At 46.3% G+C, this 26,230-nt stretch overlaps 1 protein-coding gene across 1 annotated transcript; it reads left to right on the plus strand.

The window, feature by feature from the left end:
- On the plus strand, positions 1-26,230 carry LOC308118303 (mediator of RNA polymerase II transcription subunit 13-like; the record flags this gene model as incomplete). The annotated part of the gene is made up of 28 exons (XM_080477653.1): positions 1-152; positions 295-440; positions 2,127-2,327; positions 3,329-3,493; positions 4,353-4,509; positions 4,597-4,701; positions 5,190-5,852; positions 6,939-7,152; positions 7,764-7,842; positions 7,921-8,042; positions 9,142-9,238; positions 9,350-9,567; positions 11,606-11,784; positions 12,647-13,575; positions 13,708-13,887; positions 14,325-14,554; positions 14,625-14,823; positions 14,906-15,197; positions 15,832-16,084; positions 16,163-16,351; positions 17,348-17,571; positions 17,864-18,006; positions 18,094-18,252; positions 18,328-18,492; positions 20,135-20,298; positions 22,531-22,695; positions 23,369-23,478; positions 24,776-26,230. The coding sequence occupies 28 exons, from the start codon at positions 1-3 to the stop codon at positions 24,906-24,908; spliced, it is 6,033 nt and encodes a 2,010-aa protein (XP_080333779.1). The 3' UTR covers positions 24,909-26,230.

Below are 26,230 nucleotides of genomic sequence, written 5' to 3' on the forward strand. Positions count from 1 at the left end.
ATGAGGATTTATACCTGCAATAAGAAGCTGATGAAGATGATCAATGAGCGAGACTCTAACAAAGACGCATTTTGTTCCCTAAATCGCTGTTTGGGGAAAAGACGGCATCGTCTGTGTCCCGGCGGCCTGAAGGACGGGCGTCTCCACCGCCTGTTCGTCTCTCCAGGGTTTACCTGACGTCAGAATACACGGACTTAAATGCAACTTTAGAATAATCTTGATTTACGTTTACTTGTAAAACCGAAGGAGATGAATGTTCAGACCTCCACCATCTTGTTTTCTCTGTCGCCGCAGCGAACACCTGTCGTGCTCCTTCTCCTTCTTCCTCCACGGCGAGAGCAACGTGTGCACCAGCGTGGAGATCGCCCAGCATCAGCCGGCGTACCACGTCACAGAGGACCACATCCGCCTGGCGCAGACCTCCGTCACGCCCCTGCAAGGTGACCTGCTGACATGTTGACCTGCTGACCTGTTGACCTGCTGACCTGTTGACCTGCTGACCTGCTGACCTGTTGACCTGCTGACCTGCTGACCTGTTGACCTGCTGACCTGTTGACCTGCTGACATGCTGACCTGCTGACCTGCTGACCTGCTGACCTGCTGACATGCTGACCTGCTGACCTGTTGACATGCTGACATGTTGAACTGCTGACATGCTGACATGTTGACCTGCTGACATGTTGACATGTTGACCTGCTGACATGCTGACATGTTGACATGCTGACCTGCTGACATGTTGACCTGCTGACATGCTGACATGTTGACATGCTGACCTGCTGACATGTTGAACTGCTGACATGCTGACATGCTGACATGTTGACATGCTGACCTGCTGACATGTTGACATGCTGACATGTTGACCTGCTGACATGTTGACATGCTGACATGTTGAACTGCTGACATGCTGAACTGCTGACATGCTGACATGTTGACATGCTGACATGTTGACATGCTGACATGTTGACATGTTGACCTGCTGACCTGCTGACATGTTGACATGCTGACCTGCTGACATGCTGACATGCTGACATGTTGACATGCTGACATGTTGACATGTTGACCTGCTGACCTGCTGACATGTTGACATGTTGACCTGCTGACATGTTGACATGCTGACCTGCTGACATGGTGACATGCTGACATGCTGACATGTTGACATGCTGACATGTTGACATGTTGACCTGCTGACCTGCTGACATGCTGACCTGCTGACATGCTGACCTGCTGACCTGCTGACATGCGCCTCCTGTGGTCAGGAAGTGCAACTAAAACCTGTTTGATATTATTGTGTCGCTAAAGGTTTAGTTCTTTACTTTAATACCAGAAAAAAACCCGTTTTGGTAAAGTTGCACAGAATCACTCATATTTCAACATTTCAAGTTCATAAATAATCTTTAAATCCTGTTAAATATTACCTGAGTTCTATGAAAGAATCTGTTATCTACCAATTTAATAAAAAGGTACAACGTCCATGTCTAGAAATACAGTGACGATGTCCAGGAACAGTTTTTAACATTAAGATCAAGCCAAGATGATTTTCTGCATCAAAAAACCCAAATACTACAGTTTTTCTGTACTTATAAGAAATACTACATATTTGTATGAAGAGGAGAAACGCGACCCATTTAGAAAAGTTTTTAAACATTAAACCAGGAAGTACTCCATTCAAGAGTATTTCTATCACACCGAATACAACACATTCATATCAAAGCACTTTTAAATACAACACACAGAAACACATAATAATATTATAAAACAACTTTTGCTTGAATTAAATTATTAAATAAAACAAAGAAAGGCTTAAGATATTCAAGTCTGTGTAATAATATGAATTATATTCAAATTAAGTTTTGTTTTTATTCATAATTCTCTCGTGTGTCTTTTTAAAATGCTTTTGTTGTGAAAGTCGACTGCAACTATAGTAGCACCTACAACATATTAATAAAAATAGTATAATTAATGAATTTATGAAGAAAAAGTGTTGATTTTCTGGCGATTTAAGACAAATATACATTCAAAAGTATTAGTTGTTGAAAAAAGAGGAAAAACTGCTAAATGAAAGATTTTTTCTTTTATTCTGAGTTTCTATTGACGTTGGTGTGAATGTGTTCATGTTTCCCGTGCAGTGGTCCTGTGTCCCTACGGCCTGAGCGGGACGCTCACCGGCCAGAGCTTCAAGATGAGCGACCCGGCCACTCGCAAGCTGATGGAGGAGTGGAGCTACTTCTACCCCATGGTGCTCCAGCAGAACGACGGCGGCGGTGAGAAGGAGGAGGCCGGCCAGACGTCGGAGCGCAACGGGCACGTGGCCGTGGAGGTCGTCGTAGGTACGCTGGAGGATCCACAGTCATAGTTAATGCTGCAGGGCGGTGGAGGGTCAACGTTCTCCCTGAGCATGCATCAGTCAGAATGGGAAAATGAGCCATGATGAATTACATATATACATCTCTCTATCTATCTATCTATCTATCTATCTATCTATCTATCTATCTCTCTATCTATCTATCTATCTATCTATCTATCTATCTATCTATCTATCTATCTATCTATCTATCTATCTATCTATCTATCTATCTATCTATCTATCTATCTATCTATCTATCTATCTATCTATCTAACCTCAGTCTTGTGTTTCTCTGTGTCGACCTGTTCGACTCCACATTCATCTTCCATCGGCCTGAATTAGTTCAAGGCGCTGAGCCTTTATTGTGAAGGAGTTTCCAATCTGCTGAGAAGAAAGTAAAGCAGGGATGTGGAAGTGGAGGTAACGGCCCCGGGGAGTTTCTCTAACTGCTTCGTCTAATCAGTCTGATCCCACCGCGCTGCTTTGACCTGATTACACTTTCAACCCGACTGAGCGGTGGCGGCGGCGGCGGCGGCGGCGGCGGCAGCGGCGGCGGCGGCAGCGGCGGCGGCGGCGGCGGCGTTCGCCCAGGAAAGCCTGGGTTGGTATAGAAGGAGGGAGTTTTGATTTGAGCAGTGAGAAGGTGTGTGTGATCACATCAATAAATAATCGAGCTTCACCATAGACCCGCTGTTTCCGTCCGTTTAGGCGACAGATCTGGGACACGGCGGCGCCGGCAGCTCAGCTGGTTGTTTTCCAACCGTATGATTGGTGGTTTGATCGTCTCTCTGCTCCGTCCACACCTTGAAGAGTCCCTGACGCTAAAAACCGAGTTTCATTGCAGGAGAGCTGACGCCGTTGGTTTCATAACAGTGACTGGTCTCCCTCTCTCCTCCCCTCCCTCTCTCCTCCTCCCCTCCCTCCCTCCCTCCCTCCTCCCCTCCCTCCCTCCCTCCCTCCTCCCCTCCCTCCCTCCCTGGTCAGGTGGGGTGAGGATGACCTACCCCACTGCCTTCGTGCTCATCGCCCAGGGCGACCTGCCGCTGGATCAGCCTCCAGCTGCTCCTGCAGCTCAGGGCCTCAACAAGGAGCTCAACCACTGCAGCGTGCCGCTGACTCCGCCCACGTCCCCGGAACAGCCCTGCTCAGGTAACCACCACCACCACCACCAACCACCACCAGCACAACAACAACAACAACAACAACAACAACAACAACAACAACAACAGCACACGGACACACCTTCCTGTAGGACTGCATGACAGACTCACACACACGCTATACAGTGAAGATGAGGGGAGTGATCTCTTCATCATGGCGCCTGTGTGAGAGCGCTTCCATGACGGTTTGCTTTTAGAAGCAATGAGCTGATTTGACGCGCTGCACTAGAATGTTGGTGGAGGAAGTCATCCAACATTTTGGTACAAAGAGGAGAGAATTTAACCAAATCTATGAAAAAATAAAAAGTAAAGAAGGAGATGTCAAAATTTGAGGTACAACAATGAAACTATCCTAGAACTAGAGCTACACTCGGTAGAGCGCAGACCTGCCAGGTAGCTACATCAGTGTGTGTGAAATCTACTAAAGCTCTAAAATACCCTAAATAATCCCAGAAAAGTTGGTCAAATACATACAAATCAATCAATGAATAGATAAATCCACGCAGATGAACACCTAACCTTCTCAGCTAAATGTCTCACCAGAGCTAAAGTCTGTAGCATCAAACAGAGGCGACGGTAAACAACGGAAACGCTTTCAGGCATGAATCCATCAGCAGGAACTCTTCATGAATATGAAACGTCACACCTGATAATCCATATTCATGAAGGCAAACCCGCCAGATCTATAGTGTAGAGTTCATTTTCACAGAAGTTATCCTGGTAGATCAGTCAACGCTCAATATTTGGCCGTTTTTGGTGTCGTCATGTGAACGACAAGTTAAAACCCCAACCCCGGGATTAGAAATCCACTCGTTTGTTGATGCACTGAAGTTCCTCTGTGTTTCCAGCGGACAGCGGCTTCGTGACGTCGGTCTCCAGTGTCAACACTCCGGACAGCAGCATGGGGCTCGCCAGCATCAGCCCAAAGCATTGTGGGAAGACGCTGACGTGCCAGGTGGTGCACCAGGCCTGGAGGGAGTGCTACCTCAACCAGCCGCAGCACACGTGAGTTCACGTTGGGTTTTGCTGCATTATTGAAGCGCGGCGGTGCGGCGGAGCCGGTTCCACGGCGGATGTGTTTGTTCCCCGCAGACCGAATCAGCCGACCGACGTGACGCCGAAGAAGGAAGCGCCAAACGCAGCGACCACGTGGGACTTCAGCGATCTGGGAGCGAGAGCCGCCTGCAGCTGCTCCAGGTACCGCCGGGCTGTTCCACCTGGCGTTTCCATGATGGCGGCGGCTCATTGCTTACAGAGCAACACATTTAAAATCCTCACTGTGGTTTGATCACGTACTGTTTTAGTCCGATCGGCGACTTTCAGGACTGAAAGAGACATTTCTGTGATTTTCCACCAAAGAAAATTTACCTGGAGCCACAAAACATGTTGGACCTTGTAATAATGTCACGTCAGCAAAATGTCATAATGTAATAGATGTTCAACTCATTATGTAATAACTTTACATATTGCAGCAGTTCTTACAAAATGCAGGTTAGATGATTAAACGCACTTATTTCTTTAAAGCTACAGATAAAACAGCCTGATGTCAGAAGTTAAGTTCTGTGGCGGCAGAAGAACTTCGCTCATTAAACGTCTCTGCAGCCATAAAATCCAGAATCCAGCGGCTGTGACTGTCCTTATCCTCAGAATGGAGTCAAAGGAAGAATTGTTTGTCTGTGTTGCAGGTTAAAGCAGCAGAAGGTGAATCTGTCTGCCACGTCCGCTGCCAACCCCCCCGCCGGCGCCACCCCCGCCCAGCCCCCCGGCCCGTCGCTGTACCCCCCCACCTCCGCGCCCAAACACAAGACCAGCGACAAGAGCGACAAGGCCGACAAGCAGTCCAAGAGACCGGCCGTCGTTCCGTTCCACCACCGGCTGAGCGTCACGCAGGAGGCCTCGCTGGAGCCGGACCCGCCGGGGGGGGGCCCCCCGCTCGGGAGCCTGGTGGCCCTGGAGCCCCCCATGGAGCCGCTCGCCCCCCTGCAGCCCTGCAAATACTCCAAAGCCCTGTCCAACGGCAGAAAAGCCCCCGAGTCCCTCCTGCACTCGCCCGTGTCCCCGCTGCCCCCTACGCTCAGCCCGCACCCCCGCGTCCAGGACCCCGAGGCGCTGGACGGACCCCTGGACGTCCCCGTCTGCCCGGAGGGGGCTCCGGGTCTGGGGGTGATGGCGAGCGAAACTGCCATGTACGCCGCCCTGCTGAGGCAGCGGGAGAGCGGCGCCGGCTGGTGGAGAGGCTTCAGGACTCCTCGCACCGATAAAAGTGACTTCAGACCTCCTGAACTCCCCAACGATAAACTGGAGGAAGTGAAGGCGGAGACCGCCGCCGAGGGAGCGCCACTTAAGAGGTGGGGGGGGGGGGGGGGGGTAATCACAGTGTTCTGGAAGAGGCGGGAAGTAACAGAGACGATCAAATTCTGTAATGGTGGAAGAAATGGGCCAGAATCACACTGGAGACGCTTTAAAATGGGAAACAAAGAGAGATTGAGTCCAGCTGCTGAGTAGTTTAGTGAAAATCTTTGATTTATTTTGAAGGAAGTTCTTGACAAGGAGGGAAAGAAAACAGCGACTGATGGATTAAAGAACATTACATCATGTATAGTCTCTATAAATCTCATCAATAGTCGATTGTGAAAAGCTAATATTTAAATATGTCGAGGCCCAGAATGGAAACGTAATCACACATATTTAATTCAAATTATCAGGAAATTGGAATGAAGTACAACTTATTTAATACTTCCACTATCCTATTACTTACGTAGAATAATATAATTTTGGCACTTGTGTGTCTCGATTATTTTCCATTTCTACATTATTACTTTGGTCAATAGTTTCATTGTTGATAATTATCATGTTCATCTGTTTTCTCATCAAATCGAATTTTGTTTTCGTTCAACATGGCATTCTAATTCTAATCTGGGCCTCGACGGAAACGTTGTTAAAACGCAATGTTTCTAGTCTGCATTGCAACTCAACAACAGTGAAATACAGTTAAAATGCAAAAACATTTAAATGTAACAGAGACACGATCACGTCTTCAAGTGAAAATGGAAAAACTTCAGTGGTGTTTTGGGGTCCGTTTACACGGAGTCACTGAAAACACGACTTTCTGAAAACACACTGTGGAAACCCTCTAGTGGCCCGGCATGATAACTACATCATTTTCAGCGCTTCTGTCAAAACAGGAACGTTTTCTCCAAACGATGTGTTTTCACTTGAAACGAGGCCTTACGGTAGCTTTTATCAAAGGCCTCTAACTTTTATTACGTAAGAACAAGAGGAAGCAGCGTGCAGCACGAGTTAACTGTGGGAAAATCAAAAGACATTTATTTGATGTTTTCTGGGTCCGGTCTGCTGGTGAAGGAGCTCTAATCATCAAATATCCTTCTGAACTCAGGAAATATAACCGTCTCCGTGTGTCGGCGTCCTCACAGGTTGTACACGCAGACCCACAAAAGGTTCAAGCTGTCGGAGGAGAAGCTGAGGGACCAGGTCCAAACTCTGGGCCTGTTCCAGCAGCCCGGCGTGGAGGCGCTGCGCGACGGCGGCGACGATCCCTACGACTTCAAGGAGGGAGACATCGAGTACACCTTCTCCTCCTCCAAGAGGCTAAAGGGTCAAGGACGAGAGCCCAACAAGAAGGCAAAGGTCAGAGGGCGCAAAGTTCAATCTCATTTTTGATAGATAGATAGATAGATAGATAGATAGATAGATAGATAGATAGATAGATAGATAGATAGATAGATAGATAGATAGATAGATAGATAGATAGATAGATAGATAGATAGATAGATAGATAGATAGATAGATAGATAGATAGATAGATCGATCTATGTGTGTGTTATCCGTTATGTCTTCCTCTCTGGAAGAAATCAGCAGCTCCTTGTAAATATAGTCAAACAGAACCTCCACAGTTTGTTTCTGCTGCCCCCTAGTGGTTAAAAAATACAGGTTTCAACATTTACTGTGCAGTCCTGTGCCCTTCAATACACATTAAGCCCCAAACATTTACAGAAACGTTCATAAAATACATGAATATAACGTCACACAGTTCACCGTGATTGCAGACATTTGTTTTGAAAGAGCATCGTGTAGCGTGGAGTGGTGAATGAGTGAGGCGTTTTATCTCCATTGTCGAAAAGTGTGATATTTGGCACAAAATGCAGCGTGTGACTCATCGTGCTCACAAATTGAGCCTGTTGGCAACGAATCCCCTGGAAAAGTGTCCGGACCAAACTGAGTTCCGATTCATTCACCAGGGAGAAGAAATCACCAGCAACGGCGCGCTGCCCGACGGGAAGGATGCCATGTCCATTTTTAACTCGGCTCCAAAGTCAGGTGAGAAGGAGCCGCCGCGCTCTGAAGAGTTTAGCTTATTAAAAGTGGCTGTTGTTGACGCCGTTTGGGTCGTTTCAGACGAGTCGGGGCAGGAAGACGCAGCCGCCAAAGCCAATCCCTCGCTGACCAGAGAGAAGGACCTGGTGGTCAACATCTCCGACCTGGACAACATATTCGACGAGGATGAGGAGGAGTTGGCGGTGAGACGTCCGGATTTAGGATCTACTTAAAATCAGAACCCGCTCTGTGAATTGCGTCGTAGTTCACGCACCGTTCTCCTGATGTGGACGTGAAGACTTTCAAATTAAAGCTGAAAATCTGCCTTTAACCTTCGGCCACAAAGAGGAAACTCCACCGAGCGACATTTCCACAGATCAGAGAACTAAAGAGTCTCAGAGAGTTAAAACACATATTAATGCTTCATTTTAAGCCTAATGTGCTTGTGTACGCTGAGCGGCTGTAATAGTGTTGATTCCCAAAAGAAAATCCTTGTGTGGTTGCTGGTTTTTTTGTTTTCAGTATTCATATAGAGGAAATCATTTGTGGGACATTTCTTTTTTTATTTCTTTGACAAATAAACAAACAACCCACCCCTCTCCAACCTCTCTCTTCCAACAGAAGATAATATAGATATGGAGTACGTCGTTGTCTTGAGTACGGCGTAAAAAATCTAAATAATAACAAAGAAAGCGAAGAGAAATAAAAACATTTACGGAATTAAAATAATAATAACAATAAAAAAGTTTAACAATAGACAAATAATAATAATAGTAAACATGCCTTCAGCTTCGTTCTAGTATTTAGTGTTGTTTTGGACTTTTAGTGCCGTTTTCTGGGTTTTCCTCTTTTAGAAGCTCTTTTTAAATCGTCACTGCTTATGAATCATCAAATAGTTTCTAAATATGGTCGTAGACTTCCAGTTTGTCTTTTGATATATTTATATATACGTTATTCTTTCCATGGATTTACATTGTGCCATGTTTTTTTATCCAAACACTAACTGTAGGTGCAGAAGTTTTCTTCCAGTTTAAAGCTATTAATCACTTTATTTGCAGAATTGAAAAGTCAATAAGTTTCTATTGTTTGGATCTGAACATTAGATCTGTTGGGTATAAATGCAGAAATATCATTTTAGAGTCCAGCGGAATATTTACAAATACGTAGAAGTGATTGTGGCTGCATTTGACTAGTTTTAGTGTTGAATCTGATGATGATGATGATGATGATGATGATGATGATGTTTTATCCGTCTCCCGTTACAGTGAAGGATGTTTTATTGAAATGAATCATTTTCTGCAGACTGTTTATCCAAACCAGCATTCGACTAAGGTACCAGTCTCAGCAGAAGAGCGCCCCCTGGGGAAGGAAGGAAGAGTAGCAGTACCTTATCCATCAAGTGAGTGATGACGCGTCACTTCTTTTATTCATTAAACTTCTGTAGACAACAACACTCCTCCTCCTCCTCCTCCTCCTCTTCATCTCTTTCCCCGTTCCTGTCTCCTTTCAGCAGTAGCAGATCTCCAGCGGATGTTTCCCACCCCGCCGTCGCTCGAGCAGCACCCGGCCTTCTCCCCCATCATGACGTACCGCGACACGCCGAGTCAGGAGCCGCCGCCACCCAGCAGCGCCGCCGACCACCTGCCGCCATTCGCCTCCGCCCAGCTGATGGAGTACAGGATGGAGATGGAGGAGGGTGTGGCCAGTCCCCGGCAGGATGACATCAAGGTGAGGAGAGGGGGGCGGGGGGTTAAACCGATCAGACACAAGGTCATTCAAAGAGCCTCACAAAGGCAAATATATACAGAAAATTACATTCAAATTATAGAACTAAAACGAGTCATTAAGCTGCAAGCAGCTACTGGCTGTACGTCGTCTAATGAAACGGGAAATTTGGGGTCAGTCAGATCAGAGCATGTACTCCCCACTTCCTGTTTCCAGCAGGTGGCGCCATGGCAGATGGTCGCCGTCGTCATATGTCTGCCATGAGATCCAGACTGTGGTGCAATCTGTAGAGTTTGAGGGCAATCGGCCCACGTTCAGGCTCTTCACACTGCACTTCCTGTTTCAGGGCCGCGGCCACGCCCTCGGACCTTTGTGGAAGATTTTTAATAACTTTAGCTCACTAATCTCTTTTCTATCAAATGGCAACGTTTGAGATTATTTGGAATTTCCCCCTGGGAAGAGTTAGCTCGAGTACGTTCTTAAATTTGTGCTAAAATTCGCCAAAATCCATCTTATTTTCTAAAATAACCAACTTCCTGTTGTTGTTGTTTTGGGGTGTGTACCCCTGGACTTTGCTTTGCGTCTTGTTTTGTACTGAATTTTGTCGCTCTGGGTGAAACATGACGCGGGGAATTAATTTTCTGAATCTTGCTGGCGCCGCCGTTGAGCCATGAGAATATTTTGTAATGAATTGATGTTAAAAGGAATAAATAACATGCTGGAATGATCTTGTGCTCGTCAGGATGATATCTGTTAAAGGTAAAAGAGTCTGTGCCTGTTAGTGCTCACTAAAGCCATGTGGAGGAAGAGACAGAATGTCACCGAGGCTCCGGAGAAAGTCGGGCTCATTAATTTGATCCACTTAAAATCCTGGCACGCGGGGAAAGTCGATACGGGGACTTGTTGGCCGACGGGCAGCCGGTCCACGTCAGCCTGGAACTGGTCCTGGAACACCTGGAGCTGGCTAATTAGCGCTGCGCGTTGTGATTCTCTGCCGGCTGTCAAACGGGAGACGCTAATCGGATTGAAATGCGCCGTTCGGCCGTCGGGTGATCTGGTTAGTGTGACGCTAACTGGTCGTCTAAACTATTTTAACCACATCTGGGTGGAATGGTGGCGACACCATTTAGAGACGAGAGCTCGTGCTCAAAGGTTTGCAGGTTTGATTCCCACTGGGACACGACGCCAACATGGCCGATTGATCGTATGGCAGGAAAACTATTTACCCAAGAAAGGCTCTGACTCCGTCTCCATGGAAACGCTGCTACGGCGCATAGTGACTAGTTGTTCTGCACATGCTCAGTAGCTGTACAGTAAGAAGTAAGTTTCCTCCGGAGTGTCGTTAGCAGTGAAACCTTTCATGTTCATGGAGCTCGATGCAGTCGTTCAAGAACGCGTAAAAGCTGCAACGTTAAAAAGTATGAAAGTTTGATTTTAACATAAATAATGTGAGATATTTGATTTGAACAAACATGAAAATGATAGTTTTGTATTTGTGTTTTTGTAAATGCACAAAAATATCTGTAAAATATTTAGAAAGTTGGATATTAACAAAATAACAGCCTGATGTAAAGTGATTGTAAGTTAATAAAGGGGCAGATAATATTAGACTGATCTTCTCTTCTGCTCATTCAGACTGTCGGTTTGGAAGTTTTGTTGTGGGGAGGGTTTTATAATTATTACTTTTAAATGAAAATTAAAAAAAACAAAACAAGCTATAAATAACGACAAATTCAAATACGTATATATCTTTAAGTTTCAGAGAAATTTAAAAAACCCTGATCCGGACGATATGCAGGCGTTTCCCTCACACCAGCTCCGGTCTTTATCCCTCGCCGCACCGTTTCTGCAGCCTTCAGCGTTTCATCTCATGCTGATGCCGTTTCTCTCGCTGTAACGTCGATGTAAACTTTAAAGTCTAACGTTTTGTCTCATCTGCAAACTTAACTGTCATCCTTCACTCTTATTTTGTAGAAATAGACAGGAAGTTGAAGGGTTTCTCTGCTTTACTGTGTTGACGTAACGTCTGGTCTGTCTCCAGCCTCAGATGGGCTCCTCCATGTTCGCTCCGCTGTCCTGCCTCCCCAGCCAGACTCTGCCTCCGCTCAAGCTCCCCGACCAGTGCTACTACCGTCCCTCCTGGGCTCTCCTCCCCAAGATGGAGCATTTTCCTGCAGTCATGCATCCCCAGAACGCAGCTTTCAACAAGGACGGATACACGTAAGTGTTCAGCAGTGAGACACTGCTGGCTGAACGGTCAGTCCAGACCTGCAGTGGGAGGGCTTCACAAAGAGCGGAAACAGATGAGGAACAAGAAAAACTAAAATCTTCATTTCATCATGTGTGATAAGTTAGTTTCAGAAAAGTTTGAATCATACGACACATGCTGAGCCTATCGAGGCTGACGTATTAAGAGTAATAACCTACTATGCGTTGAGTTTTACTCAATGAAATGTGATGATGAACCTGAATCCTCACATTTTGTGAATCATCACGAGGGCTGCAAGAATGACAGGAAAAGGCCTGCGGGCCGCCAGTCTCTCATTTCTGACCTGCAGAACATCCTTGTTCTTACATATTGAAGAAGGTCGTAGCAGCTGAGACATCTGATTGGATGGGGAGCGGCATCCTGCAGCCAAACCTTCAGCCGTACCAAGTTTATGAAACTTTCTTCACTATGAAGGTCACAAACAATTTCATCGCAACTTTTCAATGAGCACTTCATGAAAGTTTCAGTAAAGTCATGGTGGTCATGAGGTTCGAATGTAGTAAGAATGACTTCCCTCTTTTCAATAAGCTCAGAACTTTCTGAAATCGACTGCAAAGAACGAAAATGAGGTACGACGCAGCAGGTAACCGGACTGCAGCCTGCAGTACGGCTGGGCAACGTATCAATGGTTCATCCTGCAGCGCAACGTAAATATCACAAGGAAACTACAATAAATGAGGTTTTCATCGCTGCTCAGCAAGTGGAGAATCTGAATTATAAAAGAAAAATGCAGTGAAAACTTAAAAAATGTGGGCTGTGACTACACTTCCAGCTTTGTGGCGTCATTTTCCTTCTCCTCATTGTGTCTTCCAGAAACGTGCCCAGCGTCAACACCCTGATGGACCAGGACTACGGCCAGTTGGGCGCCGCCACGCCCTCGGTGGGCACCACCATGGGCATCCTGCCTTCTCCCGCCACCCCGCGCTTCTCCGTGCCCACCCCCCGGACGCCGCGCACACCGCGGGGCATCAACGCCGCCAGCTCGGGCCAGGGCTCGGTGAAGCAGGACGGCACGGAGCTCAGCTCGCCGGCGTCCACGCCGTCCACCAGCCTGCCTCTGAGCTCGGTGGAGCCGCTGGCCCGACCGGGACCCTCGCTGCCCGAGGCCCACAGCCTCTACACCATCCTCCTGCTCTCCGACTCCGTCCTCAGCGTCTTCAAGGATCGCAACTTCGACAGCTGCTGCATCTGTGCCTGCAACATGAATGTCAAGGGGGCGGACGTCGGCGTCTACATCCCAGACTCCACCTGCGAGGATCAGTACCGCTGCATGTGCGGCTTCAGCGCCATCGTGAACCGGCGGCTGGCGCACGGCACGGGCCTCTTCCTGGAGGACGAGCTGGACATATACGGTCGGACTTCCGAAGTGGGCCGGGCGGCCGAGCGCCGGCTGGCTCTGTGCCGGCGCGACCCGACTCTGGGCGACTCCAGAGCCAAGCGGGCGCCGGACGCATCGCCCGCCTCCCCGTCGGTCATGGTCCTCCTGCAGCAGCAGTGCTCCCAGCCCATCTCCTCGCTGGCGTCGCTGCAGCTGCCCCTCAGCTGCTCCTCGCACGGACGCAAGGGGGCGCTGCTGCAGAGCTGGATGTCGGAGAAGCAGTGGGCGGACGGGAGCGACGCCTGCGTGGAGTGTTACAACGCTCTGGAGCAGGGGCTGCAGTACGTAGACAACCCCACCGGGGGGAAGGTCGACCCGGCGGTGGTCAGGAGCACCGCGCTTCACTCCTGGCCTCACACCAACGGTAAGAATCTACCGGCGCTCGCACAACTACCTTCTTTGGTGTTTTTTAATGTTGTTAACATGGTTTGTCTCTTCGTGTGTGTGTGTGTGTGTGTGTGTGTGTGTGTGTGTGTGTGTGTGTAACTCTCCAAAGTGGTGGACATGAGCCTGTTGTCGTCGCAGGACATGGTTCGTATGCTGCTGTCCTTGCAGCCTTTCCTGCAGGACGCCATCCAGAAAAAGAGAACCGGGCGGACGTGGGAGAACATCCAGCATGTTCAGGGTCCGCTGACGTGGCAGCAGTTCCACAAGATGGCTGGCCGAGGCTCGTACGGTGAGATTGTTTGGATCCTTGTTGACTATGAGCGGGTAAAATCCCGAAGAGAGAGATTGTGAACTCTTCGTTCACACTGCAGGGAAAAGAGATCCAATTCAGAGTTTCTTTTACTCACAGTGACTCACATCTGACCTGTTTTGTTTCCGTGTCAAAGCGCCATTCCAAAGTTTTCACACCAGACCCAGGCCTCCTTCATATGTGGGACCAGTTCAGATATTTTTCTCCATGTGTTTGGCGTGACTCCATGTCGCCTTCTGCGCTCTGGAGCCCGAAAACATTCGGTCCGATCACGTTCACATAGATAGAGGTTGTATTTAGAATGTAATATAAATGATCACGCAAAACAACAAAATGGGAATTGAGCATCAAGAGCTGTAGTGTGAACGGAGCCTTTCAAAACTCCCTAAACTGGTCATAATCTGTGTTTTCCTCAGGTTCCGAGGAGTCGCCGGAGCCCCTGTCCATTCCCACGGTGTTACTGGGCTACGACCGGGAGCGGGACTTCTTGGCGTTGTCCCCCTTGGCGTTGCCGTTCTGGGAAAAGTTGCTGCTGGAACCTTACGGGGGCCAGCGAGACGTGGCCTACGTGGTGGTCTGTCCCAACAGCCCGTCGCTGCTCGCCGCGGCCCGAGACTTCTTCCAGGAGCTCAGCGCCGTGTACGAGGTGAGGAAGAAGCAGGTGTATTTAACCGGGACGTGAACTTGCAGACATCTAACAGGAACATCTGTCGTAGACGTGTCGCCTGGGGAAGCATCGTCCTCTGGCCAAGGTGTCCAGAGACGGCCTGGTGCATGTGGGCGGAGCCGTGGAGGGCGACAAGGAGGAGGAAGTGGAGGTGGACCAGTGGCTGACGGGACCCTGGGCCGGACAGCAGCAAGCCGACAACCTCAGCAAGCTCAAACTTTATGCTTATGCGTGCAGGCAGCAGCTCGGTGAGAACGCCCGCCGGACGGTTTGTAGAAGCGCCGAGCAAACTGCTGCTGATCGTTGATGTCGTGTCTCGTTTGTTTCCAGGGCCGCAGCTTTCCTCGCTGTCGTTGGACAGCAGCCTGCTGGTGCCTCCCAAAGCGCCGCCTCCCGTCACCAGCTCGTCCTCGGCTCAGCCCGCCTCCGCCGGCCAGCCTCAGGCCTGGGCCCCCGACGGCGAGCAGGCCGCGGCGGCCGCCGGCTCGGCCAACGCCGCCACCCCGACCGGAGCCGCCTCCTCGGGCCAGGCGGGGGAGGCGGCTCAGGGAGGAGCCGGAGAGGTGAAAGGAGCTCCGAGCGCCACGCCACCAGCCGCCACACCAGCAGAAAACCCTGAAGTGTAAGGCCACGCTAACACACACACCAAAACCATTAACTCCCGAGTGTGACTTCCTGCTTTCAAAACAAAAGCATCACGGAGTGGAAAAAAATATCGATGCTAACCAGGTAGCTCAGGTCGCTACATCACTGTGAAACACTGAGCAGGGAGCGTCTCCATGGCAACAGACGCTGATCTCCTTTGACCTCCTCTATTCAGAAGGTTTAGTCGTTAACGTCCCAGAATCTGATGGATTGAACCTTGATGATGACAAATCATCAAGGAAGATTTCATGGAATTTGGGTGAGAAGTTTTTATGAAAACTTTTTTTATGAAATACAAACCAATAAATAAAAACACGCAGCCAAAGCGTTTACCTTCTCGCCCCTTTTGTTGGCGGTCGATTTATCTGCAAAAATTACAAAAAACTGCAAAAAAGCCGATGGGAAGTTGGTGAAAAACCCAAAGTGGAGGAGATACTCGACAGGCAAACACAACATTTATTCTGAAATTTCTCCGTGTTTTCCCATGCTCCTTTCTCACATTTGTTTTCTTTAAATTCTTCTTTCTGATATTTGTTTTTTGCTCTTATACATCGTCTTTAACGTTTAACTGAGTTTAATTTTTTATTCTGTCTTTGGTTGCCGCTCTGCAGCTCCGCTGAACACGCCCGGATCGGCATCCCCACGGGAGCCGACAGCGTCGACAGCCACGCCAACCCCCCAGCCATCGTCATTTACATGGTTGACGCCTTTCTGAGTTTAAGCGGCGCGAGAAACGAAGGCGGGGAGGAGGAAGAGGCTGATGAGGTGGAGGCGGGCAGCGTTTGGCTGCTGGGGCTTCTGCGCTGCTACACCGAGATGCTGCAGACGTTGCCTGAAACGCTGAGACCCGCGCTGGTGCTTCAGGTAATGAAATCCCCCGGATTGTCGGCGGCAGGTTGTCAAACAGGAGCCGCTCTGGATCGCCGTCGCTTTGTGTTCCAGGTTGTGCCGTGCGAGTATCTGCTGCAGCCTCCCAGTGGAGAGAAGCCCTTGTACCTGCAGCACCTCCGCTCTCTGGCCTTCTCCTGCTACTCTCAGTGCCGACGGCTGCTGCCGCAGCAAACGCACATCAAGTCCCTGACCGGCTTCGGCCCCGTGTCCACCGTCAGCTCCGTCCTCAGGAGTCCCGAGGTGAGCAGGAAGCGTCTTCAGAGACGGCGTCTCAGCAGGGTCAAGGCCCCCTGCAGACTCCCATAAGAGCCAGCTGCTGAAAAAAAAAAGTATTTCATACTCCGAGAAGAAGCTATCAAACTAGCAGACCACGCCCCCTCACAACAGGCCACGCCCCCTCACAGCAGGCACACCTCTGTGAAGCGGCGTTTTAGCCTTTCAATTGCACAGCCTACCCTCTTACTTCTAACGTTTTCAGAAAAACGTTTCTCCGAACTGTTTTAGTAATTAAAGAGAGAGTTTGTGTCTGAGCCGCCATGTTGGTCTGGCTTTACCTGCAGGAGCTGAGTGATGCATTCAGGTGCCTCACGTAACTCCGCCCTCCCACATGTTAACGAGCTGCCGCGTTCATGATAAACATGATTAAAATATGACAGATAGTCGTCAGCGAGCCGGAACATGCATGTGCACCGACGGGCTTCGGATGGTTGGAACAGCAGAACCAAAGTTCTTCAGTCAGACGGAGCTGGACGGTATTAAAAAATGGAAATAGTAGAGTGATTACGCTTTTTAAATTACCATGTAACCACAGCTAATGTTTCCTTTCCATAACATTAAAAAGAAAGCACGGCCACTTTTACACCCCGACACAGACTTGCTCCACTACAAAGTAATTCTCGTTCACATTTTGAATTCAACATATTTTAGACCTGAAAAAGTTTGAATTGACAAAGAAAGACATTGAAAAAACACAATCTGACTTCTGATGGTAAAGAAACCGCAGCGACATGTCAAAATAAATGATTTATGTATTTTCTCTTTATATTTTCTTGCATCTATAAGTGGTGCTTCTTCAAACCCACTTTGTGCAGCACTCAGCGTTTATCTGTTTTACTGATCCTTCCCCACAGTATGGGAATTCTGCTCCGAGGAGCTGCCACCAGTAAATAAACCAAAAAATAGTGTTTCTGAAATAAAACTCTCCATAAAATGACAGCATCTGACTTCCTCCTCCAGCATCCGAGCCCCGTGCAGCTCTACCCCCCGCCCTTCATCCTGGGCCCGACCCGGGCCAAGCAGCCGGAGCCGGGAGAGGTCTGGGCCGAGCTGCCCCCCAAATACAACGTGCTCTACGTGGGATACTGCCTGTCACATGACCAGCGGTGGATCCTGGTGTCCTGCACCGACCAGCAGGGGGAGCTCCTGGAGACGTGCATCATCAACATAGACGTTCCCAACAGGTGAGCAATAGGATGGACTTGTTACTGTGGAATTGTTGCATGTGATGCTTTTTTATTTGTGAAGTGAGAAAATTGAGCCTGTGAGTCAAGACTGAGGGAAAGCAAGACCCTGACGTTATGGAAGAAGGGCAAAAGTTAACATTCTTAAAAAGGCAGTTACAGATACATTTCCAGGGCCAAACAAATTACACATAAAAATAATTTCTGATGCTCATAACTCCATATTCAAGTTCGGTGTGAATGAGGCTCTGATGTTAAAATCCTTTTTTTTAATTTGTTTCTCTCGTGTCAGAGCTCGACGCCCCAAGGTCTCCGCTCGCAAGATGGGCCTGCAGAAGCTGTGGGAGTGGTGCATCGGCCTCATCCAGATGACATCACTACCGTGGAGGATCGTCATTGGTCGATTAGGCAGGCTCGGTCACGGCGAGCTAAAAGGTACGGCTCTTTCACCACAATTTTCTTTTTCTTTTTTTTAATACTTCTAATTGTCTGGGTTTTGTTTCCTGTTCCTCTCTGGACCAGACTGGAGCTCCCTCCTCGGAGAGCACTCCCTCCATTCCATCGGACGCCAGCTGAGGGAGGCGTGCCGGATGTGTGGGATCTCCGCCGCCGACTCTCCCAGCATCCTCAGCGCCTGCCTGGTGGCCATGGAGCCGCAGGGCTCCTTCGTCGTCATGCCCGGTGAGTCACGGCGATATTATACATCCGAGCCCGGAAGCTCAGGTTGAACGTGGGTTTGTCACTCGGGTGTTTCAGACGCGGTGACGATGGGCTCGGTGTTCGGCCGCAGTACCGCTCTGAACCTGCAGACGTCCCAGCTGAACACGCCTCAGGACGCTTCCTGTACGCACATCCTGGTCTTCCCCACGTCCGCCACCACCCAGCTGGCGCCCAGCTCCTACCCCACCGAGGACAACAACGGTAGGAACAGAAGCTCTGCTGCATGGGAGGAACTCGCTTGGGGGGAATTCCTGCAGAGAGTTTGTACGTTACTCTTTAGACTGCGGGAGGAAAAACAAAGAGAGAAGTCTTAGTGTGAGGCAGGAGCGCTTCCCACTGCTCCACCGTGCATCCTCACGGAAATATAATCACTTTTATTTCTCGTGGAAATGCAATTCATGAAGAAAAAGAAGCTTTGTAAGTAACCAAAAGGTTCACGTGCAAATCAAGTTTTTTTTTTTTCCCGGAAAATAATATAAAATAAAAATAAAAAACCACACATAAACTGATAAAATGGCAAATCCAATCTAGTATTAAGTGATCATAGATCAAGAAAAGGAATAGAGATAAAAGTGTTACAGTAAAAATAAATAAATAGAAATAAGTTTTAAAAAAAAAATGTAAACAAAACCATGTTTATCACTAAAACCTTCATGGCTCAAAGTTCACATCTAAAAACTACTAACAGCTTCTTTATCTGTCACTCAGATCAAGATGAGATATTTCACTGACAAATTGTCAAACTCTTTATTTCATTTTTCAGTGAAGTAATAAAAATGTAATATTTTTTTTACAATGACCAGCAGAAATCTTTAAATGAAAAGATTCAGAAAGAAAAAAATCTATTTTTTATCTACTAATTTAAAAAATATTAAAAATATGCTAGATATTCATTTTACTTTTTTACTGCCACCTTTAATAAACTGTTGATTTCCTGAAATCTGTTGTAGTTTAATATTGTTCCTCCACCTTTTTCTAGAAGAGTAATTACACATGTGAACGCACACACATTTCTACACTCAAACTCTGCTCACTTTTTAAAACCTAAACTGCAAATCGAATATATAAGAGCTCTCCTCAAAAAGGTAAAAATCACATCAGCAGACACAAGGCTTGACAAGGAAATACATTATTACAAGAATATTAATCTTAAGTGATTAAGATTAGGAAACACATTAAAGCAACGTGTAAGAAAAGTATAATAGTAAAAACTAGACCAAGACAAAGGTAATATATTGTTTGATGGACATCCTGAGCAGATGTTTTTTTAATGTCCTGATTTTAAAGAAGTGTGTGTCAACAGGAAGTGGGTACCACAGGTGAAGAGTGGAGGAACTAAAAGCTGCTTCACCTTGTTTCTTCGAACTCTGGGAGGATTTAGTAAACTGGCTGTTCTGGATGGTTCAGGTCCGACGAGTAAATCTGACAACTCATCAAAAGTTCATCATGTTTTCAAATCTTTATATTATTAACATGCAGTATGTGTAACATTCGTTCTAATATTTGCCTTTATGTGCAAAAATACCTTTAAAAATAGAATGAAAATCAATCGGGCTGCAGCCACCTGACAGTACCTCAGAGCCACACCCAGGGGGCGCACTCCTCGTTTAGGCTTTAATCTAACAGTGTGTTGTTGTGAAGAAGAATGTAAATCTGGGCTACGTGGAAGTCGAAGTGTCCTGCGCTTCCCTCTGATGACTGTTGTTGAATGAGACAAAGATTAAAGCCCAAACAGCAGCGCCGGATGGGAACGACGATGATCTGAGTGAGAAACGAACCTCCACCACCGTGCTGACCTCTGACCCCCCCCCCCTCCCCCCTCCCCCCTCCCCCCTCCCCCCAGACGACATGTTTGATCTCCCGTTCCCTGATGAGCTGGAGAATGACATTGGCCATGACATGATGCTGATCACAGGGAACCTGCACCCCTCCCCCACCTCCTCCCCCGTGCCGTCGCCCGGCTCGCCCTCCGGGATGGGGATGGGGTCACACTTCCAGCACACCAGGGTGAGTTTTTCTACACTCGTAACATAACAAAGGTTTTTACACAGCCACTTTTTGAAACGATGTATTAAGACACACACACACACACACACACACACACACACACACACACACACACACACACACACACACACACACACACACACACACACACACGTGATGTTGTCTATCTACTTGTACATGTACTGAACAACTCCTTACCACGGTCGCGGGAGCAGTACTTTCATAAAGTTGTGTTTTTCTGCCGGGTTCCATGGAGGTGACATGTTGGTGTTTTCTAAAAGTGACTTTTTTAGTGACTCGGAGCGCCGTTGTGTAAACGGACCCCAAAACACAGCGACATGTAAACTGGGCTTGAAACTGGTTTAAAAATCTGCAGCAGGATTACTCGCATGCAAAAAAAAAACTAAAAACTGAGAGAATGTTGTACATTCAATTTTAAAACAGTTTAAATTGCTTTTGGAAAACTTTACTGATTTTATATATTTTTGGGGAAAATGTTCCAAACTGCAGTTTCAGATCCGATAGCGCTGCTTTAATAAATGTTCCTTTAAACGGCGAAGCTTCTTTCGGTTTTCTAATAATGTGGACTAAATGTAGAATTCCTAGCGTATTGTTCTCTGTGTGCACGCGTGTGTGAGGCTTTATTACCAAAGCAAACAGCACCCACTAGTGGCCTGGCATGCTAACTACATTGTTTTCAGTGTTTCTGTGCCAGCGGACGTCGTTTTCAGAACGTTTCCGTGTAAACGCCAAACTTTTCTGAAACAAAACCGTAAAAACTGTTTTTACTCAAAATGTTGTCGTGTAAACGGGACCTGCTTTTCATTAATCCAGTGAGTAAAACATCACCATAGTTCAATTGCGTATGAATAAAAGTACGTTTCGTCTCACTGGTTGAAAGTTATTTAATTCTCATTTCATTAAAATATAATTAATTAAGGCAGTCATACATGTACTATGAATGCGTAGAGTATCTTCTACACAACCGTGTGTGGTTTGTTTCATATTTTTAAATTCCACCACCAACCTGAAGCATGTGGAGCGAGAACATCGATGGGCCTAACACAGAACCTTGAGGAACACCAAACAGTAAATTATATTCTTTGGAAGAATATTGAGCATCTTTATAATCGGAGTAAAAACCATTTTAAATGTTTTCAAGAAAACAAAAGTGATTTTATTCATTTATTTCCAAACATGTAAAAAATAAATAAACGTACAATAAAGGTGGAAAGCATTCCTTGTTTTTTTTTTGTCTTAACATGTTACAGATTATCCGCCGCATTTTAAAAAAAAACAAACAATAATAATACCTGTAATCATAATAATCGGAAACAAATGAATGTCGGCGAGGTTCAGCCAGACATCTGCCTCGTATCGCCCTGTAGTCATTTCTGCAGACATTCTTCTCGCTGTGACTTTTTATTACCAGTTCATCCGAGTCCAACGACGACGCATACCTCTTCAGGTTGGGATTTGATTTTTTTGCGCTCGGCAGCAGCAGGGCTCTTCTCCTGCCGTCTTTACCGACACTCTGCGCCTCGTATTATCGCACGCCAAGTGTAATCGACGCCCAGGAATTTGTCTGGGAGGCACGTAAGGCAACAGATGCGTTGACAAGCTCCGTTCGGGGCACATTTCACGCGGTACATACAGTACTGACAAAGTGTGGGAACGACCTGGATAAAGTATAGCTGTTCAGCAGGAAGTTAATTTGCGGTGAAGCCATGTGGCGCGTACATCAGTTCCATATTAGCCTGCAGGGAGAGGAAAAAAAAAAACTGCAAACACATGTGTTGCTCTTTCTGTGAATTAGAAGAACAAGAAACAAGAAAACTCCAATGAAAACGGCTCTGGAGGACATCTTTTGGATTTGTCTTTGCGGAGTTTGACCTGTGTGTGTTTAAAACTTCTCCCACCGTTTAATCTTTTAAAAGCTCCAGTGATTGTAGGTTCAGGAATAACCCCCAAAAGCCGCCGTACCAAATCAAAAAGAAATGGTGATCCGGGGAGGAAACTGCTGACTCAGTCCGTATGCAGACGATGTCTCACTATATCACACCCGTAACTTCCCTCATCTGCCGTTTGTTTCTCTTCTTCATTCCTCTTATGTTCTGAAGTAAAAACCTCAGAACAGTTGGAGTTAGATCTGCTCTGTGGAGAAATGCCGGCTGCAGTCTGACGACCCAGGATCTGCCGGGTTGAGAGGTTGTAAAGATGTTGTGTTTGCAGAGCCAGGGGGAGCGCCTGCTGTCCAGGGACAACCCCCCGGAGGAGCTGAAGCAGCAGCCGCTGGCTCTGGGCTACTACGTGTCCACCGCCCAGGCCAGCGGCCTCCCACACTGGTTCTGGGCGTCCTGCCCGCAGGCGGAGAGCCAGTGTCCGCTCTTCCTCAAGGTATTTCTCAGTGGAAGTGACTCGATGGGCCCAGATGAGTTCAATCTGCCAGGATGAAGTCTAGACTTCTTCTTCTTCTTCTTCACCAGGAAAGCTGCTCGCAGAAACGCATTTCTGCTTCGCTCAAACGACTTTTAGACTTCAGATGGTGAAACGCAGAGAATCACAATCTGTTTCCTCCTCTTTTCAAAAGATGGACCTGAAAGTTATCATCTCAAACTTTACTAAAATACAACCTTTGTAAACGTTACTCGCAAAAGTATCCCCCCAAAAAACTTGAGAAATAGGTATAGATTTTTTTTAACAAAACCAGAAGTTATATATATATATATATATATATAGATTTAACTCCATATATTTATATATATATGACCATCTAGAAACAATAATCTATTCTTTAAACATTTATGATTTATGAGACAATTTTAACATTTTAGCTCTTGATCAAGTTTTTTTGCATATTTTTCCATTTCTAAACTTTTTTTCTTCAAGAAATTCAAATTATTTTAGAATTTATAAAACCGTTTCAGCAGTTTTCCCTCATTTCTTGTGGTTTTTTTCAATTTAGTTTTTTTTCTCATTGTGCCTTTTTTTTTTTTTTTTTTATCCAGGAGTGAAGACTCCTTTTCAAACTTTAAATGGAGGTTTGAAGTTGTGTGTGTTTTGCCCTCAGGCGTCTCTCCACCACCACATCTCCATCACACAGTCGGAAGAGACGGTGTCTGACAAGACGAAGAGGACTCCTCACCCCTTAGACTCAAAGACCACCTCCGACGTGCTCAGGTAAATAGATGGGGGTCGTGCAGGTGAACGAAACGAAAGGACAGTGAAGCTGATCATTGTTGTTATTGTGCTGAATGGATGGTTGAACCGTAACATAAAAACAATTACCTTATATTTAAACTTTTTATTTGTTGTGGCACAGGGCAGGCGGGATGGAAATGACATTTTATTTTGCAAAATTAGTATAAAAAGTGACTCCAATTTCAAAATAAAGCCAATTTTAATGAAAGCTTGTGGTGCAAAATACAATGAAATGTAAAAAAAACAACAACTTCCTTTATAGCTGCTGTATTCTGGGTGTTTCTTTTTTAAATCAGAGGATAAATGTTAGTTTGCTGCCTTCATGGCAGCGTCGCTGATCCTCGGCTCGGCTCTCAGGGTTCTGCTGAGTCACTACTCTTGGTGGTTTGCTCGGGGGGGGGGGCCTCTTGTGAGCTGCATGTTTGACGCCCCTGATGTGGAGAGTCTGTTTAGTTTTTTGATATTTCTGTGTACATCGGCATCTTTGAATTGTCGTTTTTTTCTTTTAAAACTTCTTGATTTGTATCGTCATTGTTTGTGCTTTTACCATCTATCTTCTGATACTTTTATATATTTTCACTTTCAGATACTCATGATAATAAGAATAGTTTTTATATAGTGCCTTTCAGGACACTCAAAGACGCTTTACATCCTTCGTTCCCTCCAGACTGGATGCTGGTAAACTACGTCTGTATGACTGACGGAGGACTTGAAGAGTGAAACACCAAAATGTGCAAATGGAATAAATACAGAATTGAATCGACTCTAAAGATAAAATGCAATCAAAACAAATCTATATATATTTCACAATACAAGGTGATAGAACTGAGTGTCAGTGGCGGTATAGAGTCTCGCTCGCCGCTCAGTGTTGCTGCCTGACAGGCTAGTTAGCATCGATACGAGCTAACGGCGCTAACTCAACGCCACGAACAAATGTGGTGTTGGTGAAGGGCTGCGCTCTACCGAGGGTAGTTCTAGTTTTGTTCTTTATTTATTGTTTGTGTGCTGCTGAAACGTTGAATTTCCCTGTGGGATTAATGAAGTGTGTGTCCGTCTCTGTCTCTGTCTCTGTCTCTGTCTCTGTCTCTGTCCCTGTCCCTGTCCCTGTCCCTGTCTCTGTCTCTGTCCCTGTCTCTGTCTCTGTCTCTGTCTCTGTCCCTGTCTCTGTCTCTGTCCCTGTCCCTGTCTCTGTCTCTGTCTCTGTCTCTGTCTCTGTCTCTGTCCCTGTCTCTGTCCCTGTCTCTGTCTCTGTCTCTGTCTCTGTCCTCGCCGGCAGGTTCGTGTTGGAGCAGTACAACGCCCTGTCATGGCTGACCTGCACGCCGGCAACGCAGGACCGGCAGTCCTGCCTGCCGGTCCACTTGGCCGTACTGACTCAGATGTACAATGCCGTCCTGAACATGCTCTAGCCCTCCCGGGAAATACAAACAAACAAACAAAACAAAACTCCCTGCAGGAGAAGTGAGGCTTCAATACTTTCGTGCCTATGCCTCTTTCCCTCCACCAGAGGGCAGCAGAGCTCCTCTGAAACGTGGATAAAGTCTTTTGGGGCGCAAAAGAAGAGGAGAAACTATCCCAGGGCTGGAATGTAGTGAGAACGGAGCAGTGATCTGGGTGACGGGGGCAGTTTGGACCTTGGAGGAGAAGCAGGATTGTTTTGGACTCGTGACGCTGTGCAGGATGTTTCCACATGTTTTTGTACAGAACTGCACCGTGGAGCTTCATCAAACGCACTTTTTGTTCTTTGGTTTTGTTGTTTTCTTCTCACTTTCCACAAGTCAGAGAATATTACAGTTGTTTATATTGTCAGGCATACATTTCCAAAGAATGGAAACTTATTTTTAATATTTAAAAAGAAGAAAGTGAGAAACTTCAAACAAACAAGGCCTTTTTTTTTTCTTTTTTTTCTTTTTTTCTCGTTCGGATCCGAAATAAGAAAATTTGTCCTTTTCAATGCAATTGTAAAGACGCCATATTTATACAAATTATATCATGTCATAGAATTTGATATATAGATCTATATATATACATATATATAAATAAATGTATATACATAAATATATATTACCTCTTCCAAGCGGGCACTTAATGATAAGATGTGGACACACAGTATATCAGAAGATGCATTGTAGTTTCTTCTTTTTTTTGTTTCTACAGATACTGAACATTTTACTGTTTTATTTAATTAAATTAAATTGATGCAGGAGATACAGTATGCTGTATATTTATGGTGTTCCTTTTCTGCTTAAAAGAAAGAAAGAAGACTTGAAATACGCAATAAAAAACACCATTGTATTGCAAGTGATTGAATATTTAAAAGCGTTTCATTGGCCCTCCTAAATGATGTCAAACTGGGAGAAGTGCGTCTCGCTCTGCTCTTTGTTAAATGCCTCGCATGTTTGTATATATACACTTTTCAACCGTGGTTTTTATTTCTTTTCTTTTTTTTTTAAAGCTGTACATTTCATGGCGATTGGTTTACTTTGGAGTACTTCATATCAAAGGTTTTTTTTTTTTTTTTTTCTCTTCGAGCTATTTTGATATACAGTATACAGCAAAAGTCGTTTAATTACAGCCAAGGGGTTCAATTGCCAAGTACGTATAAACAAATGTACAGACGGGCAAAGATTTGTTATGTCATCACTTTGAATATCGGACAGATCCGCTGCAGAACGGAGATCTGTTACTTTTACACTCTTTTTTAGTAAATTATTAAAACTCTGGAAACTGA

The sequence above is a fragment of the Lipophrys pholis genome (genome assembly GCF_963383615.2).
Source record: "Lipophrys pholis genome assembly, chromosome: 12".
Classification (NCBI taxonomy): Eukaryota; Metazoa; Chordata; class Actinopteri; order Blenniiformes; family Blenniidae; genus Lipophrys; species Lipophrys pholis.